Here is a 25,060-nt window from a genome sequence, read left to right as displayed (position 1 = left end):
ATGAAACAGAGACTTTTTTTTCTGCAGCAGCATTTGATTCAACCTTGAGCGAGGTATGGCCTCCATCATGCCACTTCTGTGTGTGTGTGTGTGTGTGTAAAACTAAGTGAGCAGTGTCCCCCTCGAGTTTGTGAAGTACTGAGCCTCTCAACTGGAGGGTTATTCAGTTTTAATGAGATGGAGGTGAGTGAGGAGCTGGCCATCCTACATAGAGGGAGAGAGAGAAAATATATTTGCAGCTCATTTCTCTTTTATCATGTCTTCTTTCTTTCTTTCTTTCTAAATTTAGCCACAGAGAGTTAGACAGCACCTTGAAAAGTCTATTTGCAGACTAATGATTTTTCTTTCTCTGTTTTTTGGTTTGGCTTAAAAAAAAAAAAATGTTGGATTGACACCACATGCGAGTGCAGCTCCGCGGGGAACAAGAGAGTAGATGAGTCACACAGAGGGGGAGACCTAGTGTGAAAAAGTTGGAGGCAGGATTTTGCGATTTCTATCAATGCACTTTTCACTTTTGCAACTCTCTCTCTCTCGTGCGCGCGCGCGCGCCTATAGCGCATATATGTTTCTTTGGTAAAGTTCATTATTCTGGACGTCCATAGTATTCCCGCAAACAAACGCCACATGATGCGTCGTCAGGTTTGTGAAAGGAAAAGCGAAATACATCCAGCGTCGGTTCTTATTTGCACTCAGCAGCAGAGGAGGAGGAGGAGGAGGAGGAGGAGAGTGGCAGGATTCCTCCTCACCTCTTGTTTGTAAACTACATTTCTGAGGAGACGCGGCTGCGAATCTGACACGGAGGGCAACGCATGCTGTGTGCTATACTTTCATTTAAATTCAGTTGCTGACACAGAGTCACTGGAGCGTCACTGTGCTGCCGGTGCTTGTGGACACTCGGGCATTCTGTGTGTGGGCTCATTGCACGCAGTGAAGCTGCTGCTGCTGCTGCTGCTGCTTCTTCTTCTTCTTCCTCTGCTGCTGCTGCTGTCGCAGGCACAAGTTGGAGAGCGCACAGACTCACACACAGACACACACACACAGAGAGAGAGAGAGAGGAGTTAGTCAGACTTGGCCAGGGTGAGCAACACTTTCAGGACCACGGACAGATCCTTGGGAGACATGCTCCACGTGAGCAACATCTGGACTCACCTGTCTGTGAACACGGTCGCGCGGCGCACACATTAAAGAGAGCTCAACCGGACCAAGAGAGACATCTGCGCTTCAACCAGGTAAGCGACGAACCATCTCATCACACTCATTTATTCATTTATGCCCTTTTTAAATCATCCAGAGCAACACTGCCCTCATTAGTTCATCTTTACTGACTATAAATTCATTTTTGTATTAACTTGATACACGTTCTTTACATTTGTCTCAGAGAAACAACAGTCACCAGTGAGTGAACTGAGCTCCACTGGAACTCCACTGGATGATTTCTGCTCCACACCTGAGTGTGATCCTGTTGTAATGGGACAAATAAATAAAGCTGCTTCCTTCCTTAAGAAGAGAATACCCAACGCCACATAACTAACACTGCACAATCTCATTATAAGGCTTTTTAAACAAAAACAAAAGAGAGCAATGAACAATGTACTTGTATTGGTGTTTATATTTGATTTTGCAAAAAGTATATTAAAAAGAAAAAAAAATAGATTTGGCATTGTACAGGTTGTGATGGTAGCAGCTTCATTTATTACAACATATTAAAGGTGTAAGTTATACGTTAGTCATCAGAGACACACCAACATATTAGATATTATTAAATCAGTCAGTGAATCAAAAACAATCAGTTGTAGCCAGTCTTTGTTGTCATGGCTGCACTTATTATGTTATACCTCATGAGCTCAGTGAAGTCATCTCAACTAGTGTTTGAGGTTTTAACGGACTGACGGGCTGTTTCCCTCCCGCGCTGTTTTAATAAAGTGATGTTTCTTGATCCACGGTCAGACTCACAATCAGCCGGCTGCTGCTGCTGCTGCTGCTGCCAGCCACAGAGGCTTCCTAATTCTGTTAGCTGACAAGTCCAGGTGGAAGGATTAACTGTTTCACACACACACACACTCTGGAGATGATGCAGTGATGGAAATCATTAGTGCAGTTAAGGCGGCTGCAGTTATTCCTCCTTCTTCTCCTGTTTGTCATTAGTGGAACATCAGGGTCCTCGGCTTTGAGCAGCAAAGTCCGGCTCTGAGTGAGGATAATGAAAGGTCATGGTGTAAAACGCCTCGGGGGCAAAGTGGACGATTGGCCTTTATAAAGAAAATCACCATCATGCTTGTGTTTTCTGGCTGAGCGGCTCATTTCTACAGCACCGTGTGTGAGTGTCTGCTGTTGTGTGTTGTCATGTTACATAACAATATTGTAACATGTGTTTAACTTATGACAATTATGGTCCATAATCCCATTTTAGATGGAAGATATGCTGTAGCCCCATCAGTGTCAGTCAGGATGTGATGATAGAAGTTAAATAAAGTGCTTTTATTGCTCATCAGGCTTCATGGATTATGTAAATGCCATGTGTCAGTTAAAGGTTATCAAACCTCCCATTAGACTTCAGGTCTGTCCTGCGTTGAACTCGACAACCGTCTCGTTCAGCGTCTATTATCATATTCATCCAAAAAAAACCTCTACATGTATGAATGTTTGTGCCAATCACCCACATCGCTGAAAGCTGCTCTGTGAGTGAGTCACACGTTAACACACTCCAACTCCACACTGTTGTATGTGCAAGACAATAAGAAGTGTGTTCTCAAAGTGTTTCTTTATGGTAATGTTGGAGGAATCTTTCTTTCTTTTCTTTTTTTGACGTGTTTTGTGTAGTCGGGGAGCAGAAATGCATTAGCTGACGGTTCAAAGCCGAGTAAAGCACACTGCTCGTCTCTTTTTGAACTCGCCTTTCAGAGGGAATATTGTTGCAAAGACAGCTGGCGGAGCGAGTGATGCGCTTGGCTGCTGTGTGTGTGTGTGTGTGTGTGTGAGTGTGACAGTTTCTTCTGCATCAACATAGTTTTAATGATATGATTGAGGCCTGGTTAGACGCTGCTTCAAAACTAAGAAGAAGCTGATAATACTTCCTCTAATTGGTGCCTATTAGTTTGTCCACATATACTTAGGAAGGTATTTGATGGACTCCTCTGGATCTCAAACCTCACTTTAGCCCTGTCTGCCTAATTAGCTCTTCCTTATTCCAACATTAATTCACACCATGACCTCGTCAGGAGTGACTAGAAAGCCCCATCTGCTCTGACAGACAGTGCACAACAGCAATTAGACACCTAACATTGAACCCCCTTCTCCGTTACTTTCTCATCTTGGCTCAACACGCAGGGGCAAATGTGACATGCAGTAATAAACACCTACCACTTATTGTACAATGCACCCGACAAATGTGACATTATCTCTTTGCACTCTTTGCACATGTAGATCCTCTCTAGCAGGGGGAAACGTCTGGATTCTTTGCACTTTTGTTTCCTTCCTGAGCGTGTGATGTAAAAACATCTCTCTCTGAATGTATCTGGGGGGTGTTATTTTAGCTCATGCCTGCATGTACCCCACTGTTGTTGTTGTTTTGTTCCTCAGTGACACACACACACACACACACACAGTGATGTATTGTTACAGTGTCAGTAGTAAAAAAAAAAACCCTGTGACATAATCCCATCATTGGTGAAGTCTGTATTATTGAGGAGGAATGGCAGCACGTTGAAAAGTCCAAATTACAGCCGGGGCTCTTTGAGTTTACCAACATTGAATCCTGAGTTATCTGCGATTGATTAAAATAAAACATTATGGGCTCGTCGGTGACTCCCGTGTGCTGTTTGTGAGTCCTCTCAGTGAGTCACTGCTGCCATGTAGATGTGTTTGCTGAACTTGTTTGTGTATGTGATGAATGGGATGAACAAGCCTGTTTTGGAGTGTTCTGTTCTGCGTGCACGAAGGATCCCCGGAACTCCCGGTGAGATCTAAATCTGTAACCTCAACATGATAGGAATCTATATTAGCATACATGTCTCACTGCCCACTCCCCTGCAGTCCAACCCATATTTATTTTTTTTTTTTTACCCACCATGTTTCCATGGCAACCCCATTGAGGAGATCCACCACCTATGTGATAGCTCGGTTGTAACCTCAGAAATTATGCTTCACACCAGAGGTGCCTTAAATATCTATGAATGTTTGATGTGGTCTCGCAGTACTGATAACCACCGTGTGTGTGTGTGTTTATCTTTATCTTTTAGATCAAACCGCAGTGATTTTTTTTTTCATCACACAGAGACCACAGAGAGTCCCGTGTAAAATAATATCCACTTCCTTTGTTTTACTCTGAAAAAATATAAATCATACGATTCAGAGCTGACAAAACAAACTCAGGTGGAGGCTGGCTGTTATTTGTCCACAGCGTTTCTATAGGTTGCAGTGAGATGAGAAAAAAGGTAAGAATTGATAATAAAAGTGTAGAAAACCTTGTGAGGGGAAAGCCCTCACAAGCCTGCCTTTACAATGCTTTATACCTGAGTGTGGCTCCTCTGTACTCTTGAATAATCCCGCGGGCAAAAACCTGAGAGACTAATGGTGCCAATGAAAAAAGGGATAAAAGGCAAAAATACAAGCTGTCACTGGGGTGTCAATAATAATGGTAATGTACTACCCAGCTCATTTCCAATCTCCTCAAAGATGCTGAAAATTGATGCAGAATTAAAAGTGAGATAGACCATAATCACAGAATCTTCTCTCCTCTTCATCACTCAGGAAATATCAAACATGCTGTTCCCAGTGAGAGAAGACTTGAAAGCGATCTGCCCCGAGACTCTGTGAGCCTCTGCTCCTCTCTGCTTCCACCAGCTGAACCCGTCTACCTGATCCCACCATGCTGAGTGTTGTGCTCCGCCCCGGGTCGTTGGCCAAAGCTGCCAATTACTGGCCGCTCCACGTGCTCCTGCTGGAGCTGCTGATACAAGGAGTCCTGCCCAGCATGTCTAGATTACCCCCCACAGCCAAACGTGAGATCCTGATGGACGGAGACCTGGTGATCGGTGGCCTCTTCCCCGTGCACCACAAAGGCGACGGGACAGAGGACTGTGGCAAGATCAACGAGGAGAGGGGGATCCAGAGGCTGGAGGCCATGCTGCTGGCGCTCGATGAGATTAACGCCAGCAATCGCATCCTCCCTGGACTCCAGCTGGGGGCGCACATTCTTGACAGCTGCTCGAAGGACACGTACGCTCTGGAGCAGTCGCTAGATTTTGTCAGGGCCTCGCTCACCAAGGTGCACGATCCGGGCTTCATCTGTCCCGACGGCTCCAGACCGATCCAAAACGAGGTTCCGCTCGCCATCTCTGGTGTCATCGGAGGCTCCTACAGTGATGTCTCCATTCAGGTAAAGTCACACTCTGTACATCACATGTTTAGTGTGTAGGAAAAAGTTGAATTCATATACATTTACAGAAAGCAACACTACCACAGATTACATTTAGATTCTGCTACCTAGTTCCTCTTCTTTCTTTGGGGAATAAGCTTCTTCTCTGGACATAACTTCCTGTTCACCTCGAGTCAGCCAATCACAAGCTCTGTTAGTCCAAGTCAAACTGCAGGCTGCATGCTCCAAGGCTCATTGGTGAAATTTGACATCCATCCAGGCATTTATCGTCCACATGAGGGTCGTGGGTCACTGGAGCCAATCCCAGCTGACATAGGGCAAAAGGCGGGGTACACCCTGGACCAGGTTGCCAACCTTGAATTTACACATGACCACACTGTCATGATCAGGTCCTATCAAAAGCAGTATGTCCATGCATTGTTTAGGGTGCTAATGTACAATAAAGGAGTCCCAGAATGAATGTCCAGTGTCCTGAGCTAATGCTTTAAAGAGTTATTCTTTATATAGAAAGGTAGAAAGTAAGACTTTGACTTTCACAAAGGAGACTCTAGTTAATGTTACCTTGCAGGCCTAAAATTAAAGATCACCGTTTTTTTCCCCTTTCTAAATTAACCACAATGTCACTTTGCCAGAATTCGGCAAATAAAACTATGTTCAGATTGGAAGAATATGTTTTTTTTTTTTTTTTCTGTTTAACTGTGGAGCAGCTTAAGCTCTGCACTGTCGTGTTCTGACAGGTGTTTCAGGGTACGCTGAACAGCAGCGTGTTCAGAGGAAGTTTACAGTTTAACAACATCAACAACTGACACACAAATACACTTCTGGGCAAAACTCCGTCTTTGAAAGAAACTGCAGAAACTCAACTACAGCCTTTCATGAACCTCAACATTATCAATGCATCAATGCAATCTGCATGATTTTTATGAATCTATTCATTCATTTATATTCATTTATTTAAAAAATAAAAAAACTGATGACCATGACCGTGATCAGAATGAAGCAATTTCCCAATACTGACAATACACTATAGTCTAGAAATAGGATTTCAATAGTCACATAATAAAAATAATAATAATAACTTAGATTTATAGAGCGCCTTTCACGAAACCCAAGGTTGCTGTACAATTGAGAACATAACTTGGCCTATTTCAATAACTTGGCCTTGGATACACTTTCACTGCTAATCATCATGTGGCCTGAGTCACACACACCTCGTACTTTCCTTCACAAATACTGACGATGCCTTGCATCTTTAATTTCACTGAGGCAGACGACTCGGGACATTCCTTCAGAGGAAGAGTGTCAGGTCTGCTTTGGTTGCCGAAGACGCATCCGTCATTTTACAAGCGTCTTCATTCCCACCTTGCGACATATGAAAGGTTGCCTGAGGTAGTAATGCATCTGAGGATAATTCATAAATACACACACACACAATAATTACCATGATGCAAAGTAGGTTAGTGAGACAAAGTGTATTGGACTCATTTGGTTACACTTTCCATTAACTGCAGGCCACAACACATTTATTCTACACACGGGCACAGACGGAAAGGAGTAAACTTCAAAATCATTTTTATTAGCAGCAGTGAAGGTAGTGGTCATACCGGCTTGTTTATACTATACGGAGGTTTATTTATCTATCTGTCCAGCTGTCTATTGTGCATAGTTTCCATTTTTTTGGCCTGTTTTTGTTAACACACACAGAAAATTGTAAATAACTGCCAGATATTAAAAGTTATTCTGGAAAAATGGGCAAAAGCATTTTTCTGGCCGATTTTCTTTATGGTAAAATAAGCAAAAAAAAAACCTCCATATGGATATTTTGAGGCCTTCTTATAATATCACTGGCCCAGGACAATTTCATCACATTAGAACAGTAACAACAAGGATTATCAGGTTCACGATTTTTCTTTTAGCAAAGTTCATCCTATGTTTGACAAATGCTTTGATGGGAAATGTTTTTTTAAGCTCATTGAAAAGGCTAAAGTTAAACATGCACAGTATGTGCTTCATGCAATTATTACACACACACACACACTTTGCATATGAATGAACATGAATGAGCATGAATGTTTAATATAAGGAATGCACTGACTCTGCAGCCCATAAGATAAGAAAAAAAAAGAGTAAGATAATCATATAACACAAATTATGTCTTTTTTGATGGCAAAAAAGTTAACATTGCCCAACTGGAGTATATGCAACTTCCCATGAAGGTCATATATTGCTCCTCGATGCTTTTCATTTATAGCTGCAATAACAGATTTTATGAGCATTTGTCTGCAGTGAAAACGTGTATCACATATAATCACAAATAAAAAAAAGTGCTATTGACCTTTTTAAACAGCCTTTTTTTATTCCCTTCACATTGTCTAGTTTTTAATCTATACCTGATTTGTACGGTTTTAAAGCGTCTCCTGACATCTGGCCTTGTGTTTCACCCACTGTGAGTTTTTTTTTTTTTGCTCTTGATAAACCTAATTCATTTGTTATTCTTACAAGGTTTCGCTGTGGGTATAGGTGTATAAATTTGGATTTGGATTCCATTAACGTTTTCCCCGTTTCTCCACACACGGACCACTTAGTCTTTGAATAAGTTGAGTGCTGCAGCCTCTCTGACTGTTATTCACTTGTTACCTTCACTCACTCATTATCTACCACTTAATCCTCCACATGAGAGTCGTGGGGAGCTGGAGCCAATCCCAGCTGACACTGGGCGAAAGGACGCATCGCCAGTCCATCGCAGGGACGACACAAAGAGACAAACAACCATTCACTCTTATGACGTGTTTCCACTAGGGAGACCGACTTGCCTTGGCACGGCACGACGCGGTTGTTTGCTTTTCCATAAGTGATAGTACCTGACAGAGTTTACACTAGAAAATATTTTGGACCGTTAATATTTCAAAATTCCAGCCATGCGTGTTTAATGCCGGACATACAGTATTCTTAAATAGACACACGTAACAAGAAACACGCACCAAATCTAAGATTTAACAAGTTTTCATTGAATTCTGGAAAACAAACATTCCACAAACTGTAAACTGAGTCCGATAAGTAATGAAAATAACGGAAATAAGTGTAAAAACACACGGCTCGGTCCAAACGTCACGATTCTCCGTTTATGTCAGTTAAGTGTTTGGCTGCTTTTGTGAAAATGAAAATTGTCCGAGTCTTTGTGACAACTTGCGATCCTCATCAACCTTGTGACTTTGGGCTGTTTTGATTCGTTTTTGGAGCGAGAATCCCCGTTTGGTAGGCGTGCCGAACATGGGAATTATGGCGTTGGTCTTCCCCAGCTTTGCCCCCAGTCAGGGATATCGAATTGCCAAATTCATGTGACAACGGCCAAAAGCCGGCATATACCGGTATACTGGTAGTTGAGGAAGTACTATATTGTAATGGAAAACCAACCACACCGTGTCGAGGCGAGCCGTGGCCAGGTGGTACTATAAAGTGGAAAAACACCATTACACTCACACCTAATGTCAAGGTAAAGTGTCCAATTAACCTCTGCATGTTTTTGGACTGCTGACACGCACACATGGGGAGAACATGGCGACTCAACACAGAAAAGCCCTTCCTCGGGATTCAAACTGGCAACCTTCTTGCTGTGAGGCAACAATGCTAGCCACTACTCGTCCGTGTGATCCGATTCCCTTGTTAGCTTCTGCCAAATCAACCTGAATGCAGTCTAATTTGAGTTCATGCCAGGATCCTGCAGAAGTGTGTGCTTCACTGTCGTACTGTATGTGGAAGCTGAATGAAGACAATGACATTGAGGACGACCGTCTTACCATATAGGAACCATTTGAAGGCCACATTAAACGCAGAGTGCCTTCACTTTTGTAAGAAGTGGATGATATCAAGTGTCTTCTCCACTTGTAACTTTGACAAAAGAACAGCATGTTTTTGAGACGCATGAAAAGGACCTTATGTGTGTCTCCGTGTGAATGCGCCTACAGCGAAGATTGGAGAGGAAACTCAGTGCTTTTTGAGTGTTTTTTTTGTGTGTGAATTTGAATACATACCTCTACTGTCACTACACCCTCAAAAGTGTCTTTGTCAGCGCTTACATTCAGTGTCTGAGCTCTTTAATGAACGAAGCCGTGAGAGAGGGTGAGCAGCTCACGGTGGGATGTTTTTTTGGGAGACAGAGATGGTTTTAAACGGCCTCTTTCAATCGCAGAGAAGCACTTTGTGCTGTAAAACTGAGGAGGACAAGTGCCAGCAATGGTCTGAGAAGAGTTTGATAGGAGCTGCTTTTTTTCCCCATCTGTGGTGTTCATCCCCATTGGCTGGGGATGGTAATGATGTGTCCACCTGCATGTGGAGAGAGGAGACTGATGCTGTCAGAGACAGAAGCCAAGGATGAGATGTGGGAAAAGTGTGAGAAAGAGCCGTTTCTTCTCAGCCTTTAAAAAAAAAAAATGCTTTCCTAAATAGCCAAGCAATATTTTGGAGGCTCTCATTAGCGTCTTACTCATCCTGCTGTATATTTCTGTCCTTGATTTGCCTTTGGTTTTCTCTAGGATGTACTGTACACACACACACACAGGGAGAGAGACAGACAGAGAGAGAGACACGGAGAGACAGAATATGATGTTGTTTCAAACTAGTTTGACGTTCACAAACGTTTATAAAGACACGATGGACTCAGGCATCGCATGTCCCGGACTTCCTTTAGTTACCGGAGTAACATGTTTATATCCGGTTATCTAGAGTCTTCCTATCTTTTGCATTGCAAGGGACAGAGGAACCGGAAATACGTCACAGAGAACATACACTTTGTAGTTTACAGACTGTATGATGTGTAGCTGGTTTATCTAAAATGTCCGTGTTTTTACAAGTTATTTTAGATGATTCTTCTTCATGCCAGACTAGCGGGGCGACGCCCTAGCGCCCTCTATGGACGGGCCGCCACGGGTACCAGTATCTTTTCATTAGGAACCATACACACATATGAAATCCTACTGAAGAGTATTAGGGCCATATGTAAAAAAAGTAATGAAACAGCATGAATTCTGAGATTAATGTGAGGATTCTGAGAATAAAGTCAGAATTCTGACTTGAATTTTATAATTTTGACTTTTTTCCTCAGAATTCTGGGATTAAAGTTCTGACTTTAATCAGAATAAATAGTCTGAATTCTGACGTTAATCTCAGAATTTTTAGAAAAAAGTCAGAATTCTGAGAAAAAGAATGAACCCTAACCAGTCAGAATTCTGAGATTAAAGGAAAAGTCGGAGTTCTGAGAAATGTTTTTACTTTAATCTCAAAATTCTGACTTTAATCTCAGAATTCATGCGTTTTATTTTTTCTTAACTTCTTTCTTTCATTTTTTTTTGTGGCCCTAAAATCTTACCTCTAAAATAAATTGAACATAGTAAAGTAGTTTTTTTCAAAGGTATATGTATATGTATGTATGTATGTATACATATATATATATGTATGTATATATATGTATATATATATGTATGTATATACACAGTATATTCATAGGTGTGTATAATCTACTCCGTGAGCACCCACTCGACGCTGTATTAGACCCATTAGATCGACTGTATCTTCACACCGCTGCAGCTGCTGGGAAGTTCCTCATTAATAAGAGGTTATTGAAGTTCATATCTGTCCTTCCTCACACTGTATATTGATGTTGAATATATTTATTTGTTTAAGTCTGTGGATGTGTCGTGCAGAGGAAGTGGAGAGGGCTTTGTCTTTATTGTATTTCCATCTTCACAGAGTGCATCGGGTGAAAAAAAAAAAAAGAAAATCTGCTTTGGTGTTAACTTCAAAAGGGTCTTGTGCATCATGTGATGATAGAGCTGAATCCCCCCCTCAAATCTCTCCCCCAACCTCCCCTCCTCATGCCTCCTCTCCCTGAAACTGCTATTTTTGAACTGGAACTTTTAGCACATTCAGAAGAACAGAGCTCGGCTCTCTTTATGATCAGAACGTCTTTCAAAGTGAGGGGGAAACACTGTGGTGATTAGAACCAACTTTGGCCAATAATCAAGATCCACATGGTCAATAATATTGCTTTGATATTGATTTCCAGATGCTCTTCTCTTCTCTGCTCCTCTGTTTCAGAGCTGCAGTGTTTTTGTGTTGTTGTTTTTTTCACACGTATCACAAGAATAAATGATCAGAACTTGTGGCTGTTCACTGTCAAAACTGTGGTCTCCAGGCTCAACCATGCACATTCAACATACGCTGGTCGAGTTTATTTTGATTTTTAAAGGTCTAAACATAAAAGAGCATTGTTTTACCCTCGAATGTGTCGTGATGGTGATGTCTCTCTCGTGGTGAGGATTGTGCTGCTGAAGAAGGAGGGAAGTTGGATTCTTTAATGTGGACCACTGGGTCTTCTTTCTATGCTAATCGTGCCAATAAGCAAAGAAACACTTTTCTTTCTGCTGCTGCTGCGTTTTGGTGAAGTAAACACACATAAATAAAAGTATGGATCATGCATACATGCATTAGATAATGTTCCTACACACACATATATATATGTATATATATACATATATATGTATGTATATATATATATACACATACATATATGTATGTGTATATATGTATGTGTATATATACATACATATATATACATATATGTACTGTATATATATATACATATACACATATATGTATGTATGTATATATGTATATATATATACATACATACATATATATGTATATGTATATATATATATATATATACATATACACATATACATATATACATATATAGATTAATGAATGTAAAAATGTGAACTTAATTGTTATTGGACATTTTAGTAATTTGTTCAGCACATTTAAAAAAAAAATCAGACAAGTTGCTTCACATTTTTTCACACTTGAAATACAAGAAAACAACAGTTCAAGCTAAGATGCTAAAAGTGGGTTTTCATTCATCCATTCATTCATTCATTCATTCATTCATTGAGGTGGCATCCATCACAGGGCCACATATAGAGACAAACAACCATCCACTCTCACACCTATGGTCATTTCAGAGGGTCCAATTGACCTGATCCCCAAACCTTTTGACTGTGGGAGGAAACCGGAGAAAACGCACGCACACACGGAGATAACGCTCAAACTCCAAAAGCAGTTTTGTGTTATTTCAAATGACTGTGCTTAATATTAGTCTGCACTCAAGGAGTTACTGTAGCTGTCACTCTCTGAGAATAAACAGTGCACTGATTTGAGACAAATATAATAGCCTCCATATAAAATTCACCGTCTTAACGTTAGTTTTTTTCCATCTTTCATCAGAAAAAAATAACTGTTTAGATCCAAGCTGCTTCAAATTAAAAGTGACACCCGTCAGCTGCAGGACAGATGTTTGTATGTTACAGATGGTGCCGGCTGTTAAATGAGCTTCACTGACAGTGAATATAAACAAGAACAAATATCAGGAGCTGAAAGATTTGAATGCAAACGTGTTCCAATTTGGAAAATGACCCATTTCGGTGAGGAAGCCTTGGGTGGGGAGAGACATCGTTAGAACATGGGGTTTTTGGTTGTTCTCAGATTATTGCAGTCACACAGAAAATAAGACGTGCGTTTGATACGACACGATCGGTGTTTGTAATTCACACATTGTCTGTTCTGCTTCTGAATCGTATCTCTACACATAATCTACTCCAGTGCTATACTTTGCCTCAACGCTGTTCACATCTGATATAAAGCAGCATTAGACGAATACGTGCCTCAAAAATATGCTAAAATATTTATTTACCTCCATAATCTTATACCACACACCATTCATCAGTCATTGCTCATATTTAAATAATTCAATTCAACACAGAGTGTGATGGATGGGTTCTAACATACTGATATGAACTGATGCAACTTTACATAGACAGATATAGAAGAAGCAGATTAAAAAAACATTACATATTTAACCCTTAGTGCTCACGCCGCACAGATCTGTGCCGCAGGTGCCCCCATGGTTATTTGCCGTGGGAATAATACACAGCTCCTTATATGGACATCCTGGGGGGGGTGTGTTTATAGGTCACATATTCAGGCTTTAAAAGATGCATTTTCTTTTTTGTCTTCTTATGTGTTGTTGAGTCAAAGTTATGATTCATTTGATATGGCATCTTAAGTAGTGATATAAAGTAGCAAAAATTGTCCCGAAGTCACAAAATTAGACTAGATTTTTCTTTTCTTTTTGTTCATAAAAATTAAAATGATTTCACAAATTCAAGCACTTTTTGCTCAGGTGTGTTTATGTACTTATTTATGTAATGGGAATAAAACACAAGTCCTTATATGGACATACTTGGAATGTGTGTTTATAAGTCACATATTCAGGCTTTAAAACATGTGTTTTTGTTCATCCTTTTATGTGTTGTTGAGTCAAAGATTCATTTTAGATCACATTTTTAGTCATGATATAAAGTAAACTTTATATAGTTAAAAATTACGCGTTTTTTTTACCATCAGATTGCCTAGGTTGCACTAAAAAAAAGGATGTAAGACACGACACTATATATTGCACATTCTTATAATAGTAATGGAAAAAGGCAGCTGAAATGCTTTGTGCTCTCAGGGTTAAACAGAGACTATAAGAATGTGCAACACAGAGTGTTTTCAGCACAACCTCGGCAATCTGATGGAAAAAAAACCACGTAATTTTCAACTATATAAAATCGGATTGAATTGGTGACATTTGGCAATACTTCACAGTTCAAAGTTCACTTGGCTTGTTTTTATGAACAAAAAGCAAAGAGAAAAACCCGTCTGTTTTGTGACTTCTGCACAATTATTGCTACTTTATATCATGACTTAAAATGTGATCTAAAATTAATCTTTGACTCAACATGAATCTTTGACTCATTTCTAATGTAGATACATTATATTGTGAGCATTGTAACCGCTGCATGGCTTTCTGGACCTTTAGTGAATATGATGACTGGGTCGCTGCTCTGTACATGACATCTGGTGTATGTCTCAGCTATACAGGGACCGCAGGGAAACACAAATGGACTTTCCTTGTTTTAAAAAGAAATCATCATGACAGACACATGAGTAAGAGACTGCCCACGGTCCAGCTGTCCCCATGTCTTTCCTCAATGCTTCTGCTCTTCTAAAGAAACCCCATTATACTGTCGCATCTCTTTTACATCACGTCGTGCTGCTGTGTAGACTTTATGGAGTCTTGTCATCTAATGATCGTGAAAGAGTTACCTGCAGCCAACCCTCTCTTCTCATCACTGGCAATCATAGACAGGAATTCACTTTATTCTATTGTTAAAATAGTGTATTAACAATTTAACCCTTAGAACACAGAGCATTTTGGCTGTTTTTTTCCATGATTATGTTTAAACGTACAGTATATACAGAGGCTATAAGAATGTGTAACATAGAGTGTCTTATATGCTTTTTTTCAGCACAACCTAGGCAATCTGATGAAACGTTTTTTTTAATTTTCACCAGCAAAAAGTACTTAAAATTTTCAAAATCTGATTGGAAATTGGAAACACATGGCTCGTTTTTATGAACAAAAAGAAAAGAAAAACGCTCAATTTTGTGACTTCTGCACAATAATTGCTACTTTATATCACAACGATATAAAATGTGATATAAAATGAATCATTACTTTGACTCAACAACACATAAGAAAACAAAAGAAAGAAAAAGAAAGTTAAATAAACACACACACCCAGGATGTCCATATAAGGAGTTGTGTATTAATTACCATAGGTGCAACGTTTTATTTAGAAAAACACTGCAGTTGTACATTAACACCAGATTTTGGATGTTAAATTAGAAATTTCAACGGTATAAAACATATTTAAAATAACATTTATCTCAATGTCCATAAACAGGCCAAAAAACGGAAACTATGTACAGGTAAAAAAAATTTCCCAGCTGTCTCCTCTGTGACAAACAGCACGAGTGAAATTACTGTAATAACCACACGTTAGCTTTGACGTGCAACTTCTCAGCTTTCAGAAACCGCTGGATAGCACAATTTGACGCGTAACTACGGTGGTGCAAAGTCTGCGACGCGCACGCTCAGTTTCCAAGGGTTAAAATCGATTTAACTAGATAAGAAATCAAATGCAAGATTGACAAGACTCCTCAGTCAGGAGTGTGGGTGTTTTTTTGTTTTTTTTATTTTTATCTGACCTGTCGATGCAGAGAGTGAGAGGGAGAAATGTCATGCAGGGTAAACAGACAGCTACTGTCACTCACTGTCCTGGAAGCTGTGCTGTCAAGCTTCTCCGAGAGTGTACTGATGAAAACCCACTATCTGCAACAGGGAACTACCTTATTAACATTCATGTGTTACAGACTACAGAGTCAGCATCAGTCACGTAGGTTTAGCCCGCTGCATACAAAACTCCATATACATATATGTATATATATATATGTATATATATATATATACATATACATATATATATACATATATATATATATATATACATGTATATATATATATATATATATATATATATATACATATATATCCATCCCTATATATATATCATAAATGAATCAGTGGCTGTTATTGGGCTTCCCTGTACGTTAGAAACACAAATCACACTCTCGGTGGGTAATTTGATAAGACCTCTGGCCTATATTCTATGAGAAACATGGGAGAGGAGTACTGCTGGGCACAGTGCGCCTGTCGAAATACATCATTTTTACTTCATAAATCCCCTCAAGAGCTTGTAGTGTAGCCTGCGTTTTATCCTCTGGGTGTTTCAGTTTATGGAGTTTAGGCGTCCACCATGATGAGGAATCAGTCATTTCTGATGTAAAACAGTGTGTTTGTGGTTGACATTTTCTTTGTTATATAACGGCTAAGACCTTTAGACCCTGGTGTTGCTGATGTGTATTTTAAGTCTAGATGAAGCTGTGAGGCCGTGGGAAATAGCTGGAGCTGTTAATGGCTCGTAAAACATGTACGGCAACCAAATTTTAATTGCTAAACAATAACGTTTAGCATTTAAAATGGTTACTGCAGGCCCAGTTCAAATGCTAACATGACTGACTTACAAAAGGACCTGCGCCTATGCCTGGTGTTACACTGTGTTCATATATATCTTTTGTGATTTTGAGAATAAAGTCTTAATATGACAAGATTTTGTATCATTATTTAATTTAATTTTAAAATTAAATTGGTCCATGTTTATCATCTTGTCACCGGTTGCAGCTGATCATCTTTGCTTGATTAATAATGACTTTATTCTCCTGATATTACGACTTCATTCTTACAACTTTATTCTTTCAACTTTATTCTCATATTATTACAACTTTACTCATTGCTTTATTCTCATAATATTATGGCTTTATTCACGACTTTATTCTCATAATATTAAGTCTTTCTTTTTGAAAGATAGATTGTAACGCCTCACACAACAGACCAAAACATGAATCCAAAACATTAACCAAGTTTCCAAAAGAAAATGTTATAGTGAAGCCGTTATTTCAATTGAACATGTTGCTGTTATTTCTGTTTCTTTCCATTATTACACTACGTTTCTTACACATCGCCCTTTATCTTAGTCTGAATGGAAGTGTTGGCTCTGCTGACCAACATTTCCATCCCTTAAAGGCTAAAAAAACCGAAAAAAAAACGACTGCTGAGTAATATTTTATCGACATATTTATATGTATATATATATACATATATATATATATATGTATATATATATATATATATGTGTGTGTATGTGTATATAAGAGAGAATTATAGTTTTACCAGGTCTCAGTGAGAGAATGGAGGCATCCAATTACATCCATGGGGATGGCATTGTTTGGGAAGCCTCCAGGCATACAAAGATGCCTCAGGGAGGAGGTAGTCATACTGAAGCTCATGGGTTTTTTACTAATTACCTCTGCATCTCATAAGGGATCCTGCAAAATGACAAGTTTTCACCAGCTCTCTGTCACACGTTGCTGTGTGGGGGGAAAATAATTGGTAGGATTGAATATTATAACTCCAGAACCGAACCACTCTGGCAGGCTCGTGTCCGACATTGGACAGTTTTCAGTCAGAAATCATTTCCCCCCCCCCCCCCGGTTGAACTTGCCTCTGACTGTCACCTCTGCGAGGAAATCAGTTAATCCGTCTGTAGAGGTGGGCATCGCGACGTCTGGCACAATCTGTCATGAGACCTAAACGTTAACCTGAAGGGGAAAAAAATAGCGATATGGATTGATCAAATTCTCATCTCTGTGCCGTCGTTGCTGTTGTTATCTGACATTATCTGTGGCAGAGTGAACAGGTCGAGATAGAGGAACATTGAATTTGTTGCTGTTTCCCTGAGCTGAAGCAAATCAGACAGCAGCTGTGTGCTTGAGCAGCTCCACTTCACCTGGATATATCTCCAAGTTACACAGAAGCAAAACAACCAGGGAGACCTTAGGCTTGAGGAAGTCAATTTTAACTAACCGTGATCACAATTACAGCAGATTTTGTTGAGTTTCATGATGAGGGACATTTTTTTCTCGAACTTACTGGACTCAAAACTGGACGTTGGCCTCGAGGGAAACCACAGGAATGATGCAACATTGAGAAATTTTTGTCTTTTTTAGATGCATAACAGTCCAAGCAGCTGTAATTGACATTTTATCATAGTGGACAAAACTATGTGCTAATGCATATTTCACCTCATTTATTTCACAACTTCAATTAACATTTTTAACCTTTTTTTTCCATTACTATGTTTAAATGTACAGTAAGTACAGAGGCTATAAGAATGTGCAACATAGAGTGTCTTTTTTTCCTATTTTTCAGCACAACTTGGGCAATCTGACGAAATGTTTCTTTCATTTTTGTCAACTATATCAACACACCTGAGCAAAAAGTAATCAAAATGTTTGAAATTGGAATGAACTTGTGAAATCTGGAAATACGTCACAGTTCAGAGTTCATTTGGCTCGTTTTTATGAACAAAAAGAAAAGAAAAACGGTCTATTTTACGTGATTTCTGCACAACTATTGCTACTTTATATCAGTACTAAAAAGGTGACATCAAATGGAGCAAAACTTTGACTCAACAACACATAAGAAGATGAAAAAACCCCACATTTTTTTAAAGCCTGAATATGTGACCTATAAACACCCCCGATGTCCATATATGGAGTTAATAATACAGATCTGTGCTACGTGAGCACTACGGGTTAAGGAATCCTGGTATAACACATTTTTATGCTGAGATGACCTGAGATCAAGCTTAATGACAATAATAAACCTTAAGTTTCCTTCTTCTCCAGGTTGCCAACCTTCTGCGACTGTTCCAGATCCCGCAGATCAGTTACGCCTCCACCAGCGCAAAGCTCAGCGACAAAACCCGCTACGACTACTTTGCCCGCACTGTGCCGCCTGATTTCTACCAGGCCAAGGCCATGGCTGAGATCCTGCGTTACTTCAACTGGACGTACGTCTCCACCGTGGCTTCAGAGGGAGACTACGGGGAGACCGGGATTGACGCTTTTCAGCAGGAGGCGCGCACTCGCCAAATCTGCATCGCCACCTCAGCCAAGGTGAGCCGCTCGATGAACCGCCAGGGCTACGACAACGTGATCCGCTCCCTGCAGCAGAAGTCCAACGCCAAGGTCGTGATCCTGTTCACTCGTAGCGAAGACGCTCGCGAGCTGCTGGTGGCCGCCGCTCGCATGAATGTCACCTTCACCTGGGTGGCCAGTGATGGATGGGGAGCACAGGAGAGCGTGGTGAGAGGCAGCGAGAGCGCAGCAGAGGGCGCGTTCACTATTGAACTGGCCTCGTACACAATCAGAGAGTTTGAAGACTACTTCACCAAACTGAACCCGTACACCAACACAAGGAACCCGTGGTTCAAGGAGTTTTGGGAGCACAAGTTTGGCTGCAGCCTCCAGGAACACGGCTGCAGTGAGCGAAGCCTCCGGGACGGAACTTTTGAGCAGGAGTCCAAAATCATGTTTGTGGTGAATGCCGTCTATGCCATGGCCTATTCACTGCACAACATGAGGCAAGCCGTGTGCTCCAACACGTCCAAGGTGTGTGAAGCCATGAAACCAGGTAACGGCAAAAGGTTCTACAAGGAGTTCATCCTGAAGACCAGATTTGAAGGTAGGAACAGTGATCAAAGGAATATAGGAAGCAAATGTGTGATATGCACTATTTTTTTTCATGTAAATTTTCCTTGTGAATGTTTTAACCCTTTAACACCGAGTGTATCGCAGGCGACACAGTTGTATACTTTGCATTACCGTAATTACACGGTTTCTGAAAGCTGAGAAGTTGCAACCAACATGTGGATATTACAGTAATTTCACTCACACTATTGCTGGAAGCCGGCGAATCAGCGTCTCAGTCACCAGAAAGAGAAAGTTGGAAAACGCCTGTACACAAGTTTCCATTTTTTTTGGCCTGTTTTTGAACATTGAGACAAAAACTCAAACAATAGTTATTGTTATACTGTTCAAATGTCTAATTTAACACGCAAAAAACACGTTTTTCATCATTTTAAATTGTCAATACACTATTTTAAGATGCAGTAAATGGTAAATAACTGCCAGATATTGAAGGTTATTCTGGAAAACTGGGCAAAAAATAAAAATAAAAGTTTTTGAGGCTTAGGTGCTAAAGGGTTAAAGCAAAGCTAATGTTGAAAATGTGGGTTACGAACACGCAGAGCACTGGATAAAGACTTCAAATGCATTCTACACTGAAAAAAACCTGTTTGTGATTATTCAACAAGCTAAATATATTCCATGAATAAGCAAAGTGAAATCAGTGGGAGGGGAACCTCTCCCTCTCTTTAAGCTCTAGAATATAGTGTATGAGTATTTCTGAATAACTCTTTCAGATAACAATATGACTTTACTAAAACAGTGCTTTACCCGCTGCATTCTTTCCTCTCCCCGTCAGCTCCTTTCAGACCTGCAGACACGGAGAACATGGTGCGCTTCAACTCCGTCGGTGACAGCATCAGCCGCTACAACATCTTTCACTACCACAAAGAGGACGGCAAGTTCACCTACAGGAAGGTTGGCTACTGGGAGCAGAACCTGACCCTGAACAACACCCTGGTTTCCTGGCGTGGCCTCACGCCGCCCACGTCCCAGTGCAGCGACCCGTGCAGGAAGAACGAAATAAAGAGCATGCAACCTGGGGATGTGTGCTGCTGGATCTGCATCCCCTGTCAGCCTTACCAGTACCTGCTGGACGAGTTCACCTGCGCTGACTGCAGCTTTGGCCAGTGGCCTTTGGGCAACCTGACCGGCTGCTATGATCTGCCCGAAGAGTACATCCGATGGGAGGATGCCTGGGCCATCGGGCCTGTGACCATCTCCTGCCTCGGTATACTGTGCACCCTGTCAGTCGTGGGCCTGTTCTTCAAGAACAACGAGACACCGGTGGTGAAGGCAAGTGGACGAGAACTCTCCTACATCCTGCTGCTGGGTGTTCTCATGTGCTACAGCATGACTTTCATCTACATCACCAAGCCTTCGACCGCTGTGTGCACGTTACGCCGACTGGGCCTGGGCACCTCGTTCGCCGTGTGCTACTCCGCTCTGCTCACCAAGACCAACCGCATCGCTCGCATCTTCAGTGGCGTGAAGGACGGGGCTCAGCGGCCGCGCTTCATCAGCCCGGCGTCGCAGGTGGCAATCTGCGGCGCCCTGATCTCCTGCCAGCTACTCGTCGCCATCATCTGGTTGCTGGTGGAGGTGCCCGGCGTTCGGAAGGAGGTGGGCCCGGAGAGGAGGAACGTGGTCACGCTCAAGTGTAACAGCAGGGACTCCAGCATGCTCATGTCACTCACCTACAACTGCATCCTCATCATCCTCTGCACGGTCTACGCCTTCAAGACACGGAAGTGCCCCGAGAACTTCAATGAGGCCAAGTTCATTGGATTCACCATGTACACCACCTGCATCATCTGGCTGGCGTTTCAGCCCATCTTCTATGTCACGGCCAGTGACTACAGGGTAACTATCCGTGAAAGGGTTTGTTTTTCAGGGAGCTAGTTGAGCATTTAGAAGCTGCACAGGCTCAGCGTTGTGGAATAATGTAAAAATAAGCTTTATAAATGGCTCTATCCCTTGTGTGTTAAGGAAGAAGTGGGTGTCACTTCCACATTCCATTTGATCACCGTCATCCAGACTGATGAAAGAAAATGTCTTTCTTTTCATGTGGCGTGAAAGATCTTTTAAGATGAGAACAAAGACTCAGGAGAAAGATGAGGCCTCAGTATACAAATGGAAGGACTAACGAAGCGTAACCAAAGGTTTATTTTTCTTCATCCAAATGTTTAAAAACCTTAAAGGAATACTTCACCAATTTGCATTTAGCTTTGTATTACTAGAATAGACGTAGTATTTTTGAAAAATTGTGCTTCCCAACCTCAGTTTCCCCTGAGTCGAGAAATATCTTCATTCTTTTTTTGTTCCGTGTCCATCAGTGACACTTGGTCTGAGGCTTGAAACTGCAACGCTAATTCCGCACTTTTTAGACCCACTCGTAGGGGGATGGGGAATTCTGCCTCGTGCTGTTTTTTTTTTTGTGGCCCTAAAACTCTTCCGTTGGATTTTGTAAAAACTCAAAATTATGCAATTAATTCATAATTATGAGAAAAAAGTCATAAATATGAAATTAAAGTCAGAATTCTGAGATTAAAGTCAGTATTCTGAGATTAAAGTCAGAATTCTCAGATTAGTCAGAATTCTGAGATTAAAATCAGAATTCTCAGATTAGTCAGAAATCGGAGATTAAAGAAAAAGTCAGAATTCTGAGAAAAAAATCAGAATTCAGAGATTAAAGTCAGCCTTTTTTTCTCAGAATTCATGTTTTAGTTTATTTATTTTACACATGGCTCTCATGCTCTTCACTTAACTATCATGACCTTTTGTGAAAAAAAAGAAAGGAAAAAAAAGGTAACGGTAAGTAATGACACAGAGCAGCTCTGCTTCCCTCACTGTCAGAGGAAATGTGACATTCCTCCTGCACGGTTGTTTAATGTAACCTGCGTCTCACATATGACATTGAAACAATGCGATATATGTGCACGACTATGAACTATGAAACCATGAACTGAAAACCTTCACCTCCCACGGTTTCTGGGTGGTATTTACTGGACCAGTTGGACATTTTAGAGCGTGAGGTTTCGTGCTGAATGAATGAGCTCTGAGACAGAGACGTTAGCACTTTGGTTACAACTTAACACAAATAGCTGTGGTTTCAGAGTTGGGAAAAGGTTTTTACTGAAATTCTAGATGTTGTTGCCCATTTAACCATCATAAACATTTTTTTTAATGGATATAGTTCAGGAATCTATGGAAGAGTATTAGGGCCACGTGTAAAAAAAAATAAAAAATAAAACAGCATGAATTGTGAGATTAAATTCAAAATTCTGAGAATTCTGACTTTAATCTCACAGTTCTGACTTTTTTTCCTCAGAATTCTGACCAATTTCAGAATTCATGCTGTTTTTTCTTTCTTTGTTTCAATTTTTTTTACATGTGGCAAGATTAAAGTCAGAATTCTGAGAAAAAAAGCTTTAATCTCAGAGTTCTGTCTTCTTTGAATTCATAGATTAAAGTCAGAATTCCGATTTTTTTCCTCAGAATTCCTAGATTAAAGTCAAAATTCTCAGATTAAAGTCAAAATTCTCAGATTAAAGTCAAAATTCTCAGATCAAAGTCAAAATTCTGACTAATCTCAGAATTCATGCTGGTTTTTTTTTGTTGTAGTAAATTTTAAATCCTAATTCATATGTTATCATCCATCTATGGAAACAGTCAATTTTCTCGTTGTGAAAACTATCACTGGCTCATCACACATTCATACCCACACTGTTAAAGAGATGTCTGAAAGCCATACTGCAGTAAATGAAAATACCAAATCATAAACGGCAATGGATATACGAAGTAAAACGTCCCATTTGTCAAAATGAAATACAAATATCATTTGAACAACTATCATTTAACCAGTCATTTTCTCTCTGCTGTCACTTTTAAATTAAGAGCACAGTGGGCTCCACACGGTGCCACAGCATGTCCTCACAGTGCTTCATAATTATTTGTATCTGTCTAAATGAAAACAGCTGCAAGAAAGACATTTTCAGTCTGAAAAGAGATGATTGCAGTTACAATACAGGAGGAAATTCTCGTTCTTCTGCAGCGCTGCAGTGTGTTTAGGAAGGGATTTCACTTCATGCTGTGGTTCTTCAAATAGAAGTTCCTGGACTGCAGGGGTAACCAGTGGGGTGGGAAGAGGAAGATGACCCCAGCAGTCAGCTCACATTAGGCAGCTGAAATATGACTAACATGGCCCTGACTCTCCAGGACAACCAGCTGTGCCTGTATCTCACATATTCTTCATATTCATGCATCTAGTGCACAATTAGACTTGCTAACGTGCATGACGGAAAATGGAAATGTGGATAATTTCAGACGAATAAATACATGCAAAGATAAAAAGGACATGTTTTTACAGTGCGACCGCACTTTTTACAATATTCTTTGGGAGGAAAAATCTATTATTTACATGTTAATAATAAGAGAACTGCATGAAAGAAAAGAAATATAAGTAATATGTCGATTTACAGTCCTGGTTTCTTTCAGGCTCATAGCATCTTTTTTATCTACATACATCCATATATGTGTATATATATATAAATATATATATATCCATATATATGTATATATATATATATATATATATATCAACAAGAGATGAAAGATTAGAAAGTTGAAAAGTGAGATACAGAATTTTTTTTTGTAACAGTACCAAAAAACTTGATCAATTCAAATCAATTGAAAAGTTGTACTTTTGATTAATCTCTGCTTCTCTTCAGACTTCAGAAAAAAAAGTAAATTTTTTATTCATTTATTATTATTTCTTCATCTTTCAGGAAAAACTTTTCAGAAAGATAAAAAAGAACATAACAAGGCCAGAAATTTGTGTAAATTGTATTCATATAAAAACAATAAACCACACAATATCACACCCACAGTGCAATACAATATACCTAGAGAGACCAACAGTATTATTAATTATTCATTTTCTTTGTACACTTAAGTGAGGAAATAAATGTTTTTCAGGAGGTGTTTTTTTAGGGTGAGTCAGGAAATTATATAAAAAAAGACCTTTCACAATTTCCTAAAACTTTATGATGTCAGAAAAATGGTCCAAAACTTAAATACGATCAATTTAACATCACATAAAACAGAAATGGAGCATATTTCAGCATTGAGAGTCTACAGTTATAGTGTTTTGGAGATTAGTTTCGGGATGAAACTGCATAAATCACTTAAATCAAAAACGTTACTGTCACAGTTTACTTTTTGTTTATCGACTTCTGGTTCAGTTTAGTAAAAAAGGGAAAATGTCCAATCATCATCATCCCTCCTCCTCCTCCTCACAGGTGCAGACCACCACCATGTGTATTTCCGTCAGCCTGAGCGGCTCGGTGGTTCTCGGCTGCCTCTTTGCCCCGAAGATCCACATCATCCTGTTCCAGCCCCAGAAAAACGTGGCCACACTCAGGGTGACGGCGAACCGCTTCAGCGCCACGGTGTCCACGTCTGCCTCCGCCCCCAGCTCCAGCTACTCCAAAGGTAGCAGCAAACACCCACAGTAACCACTCTGCCAGGACCTCACTGCTGATGCACATCCCTTAAAACACAAGAGAATTGTGGCTGCTTTTCTCCATCACTATG

The 25,060-nt window shown here is 40.3% G+C and overlaps 1 protein-coding gene across 2 annotated transcripts in view; it reads left to right on the top strand.

Moving 5' to 3' along the window:
• Nucleotides 1-323: 323 nt before the first annotated feature.
• The window catches only part of grm2b (glutamate receptor, metabotropic 2b), a 29,152-nt gene continuing 4,415 nt past the window's right edge, over nt 324-25,060 (top strand). For both annotated transcript variants that reach the window (XR_009240413.1, XM_058631565.1), the window contains exons 1-5: nt 324-1,229; nt 4,750-5,377; nt 18,626-19,463; nt 20,265-21,328; nt 24,766-24,958. Coding sequence is in view for 1 of the 2 variants with exons in the window: in XM_058631565.1 (XP_058487548.1) it covers nt 4,868-5,377; nt 18,626-19,463; nt 20,265-21,328; nt 24,766-24,958 (2,605 nt within the window). In the remaining variant the exon portion in view is untranslated. The remainder of the gene's footprint in view (nt 1,230-4,749; nt 5,378-18,625; nt 19,464-20,264; nt 21,329-24,765; nt 24,959-25,060) is intronic.

This window comes from Solea solea, chromosome 6, assembly GCF_958295425.1.
Source record: "Solea solea chromosome 6, fSolSol10.1, whole genome shotgun sequence".
In the NCBI taxonomy this organism is placed as follows: domain Eukaryota; kingdom Metazoa; phylum Chordata; class Actinopteri; order Pleuronectiformes; family Soleidae; genus Solea; species Solea solea.
This window is presented reverse-complemented; position numbering and strand designations above follow the sequence as displayed.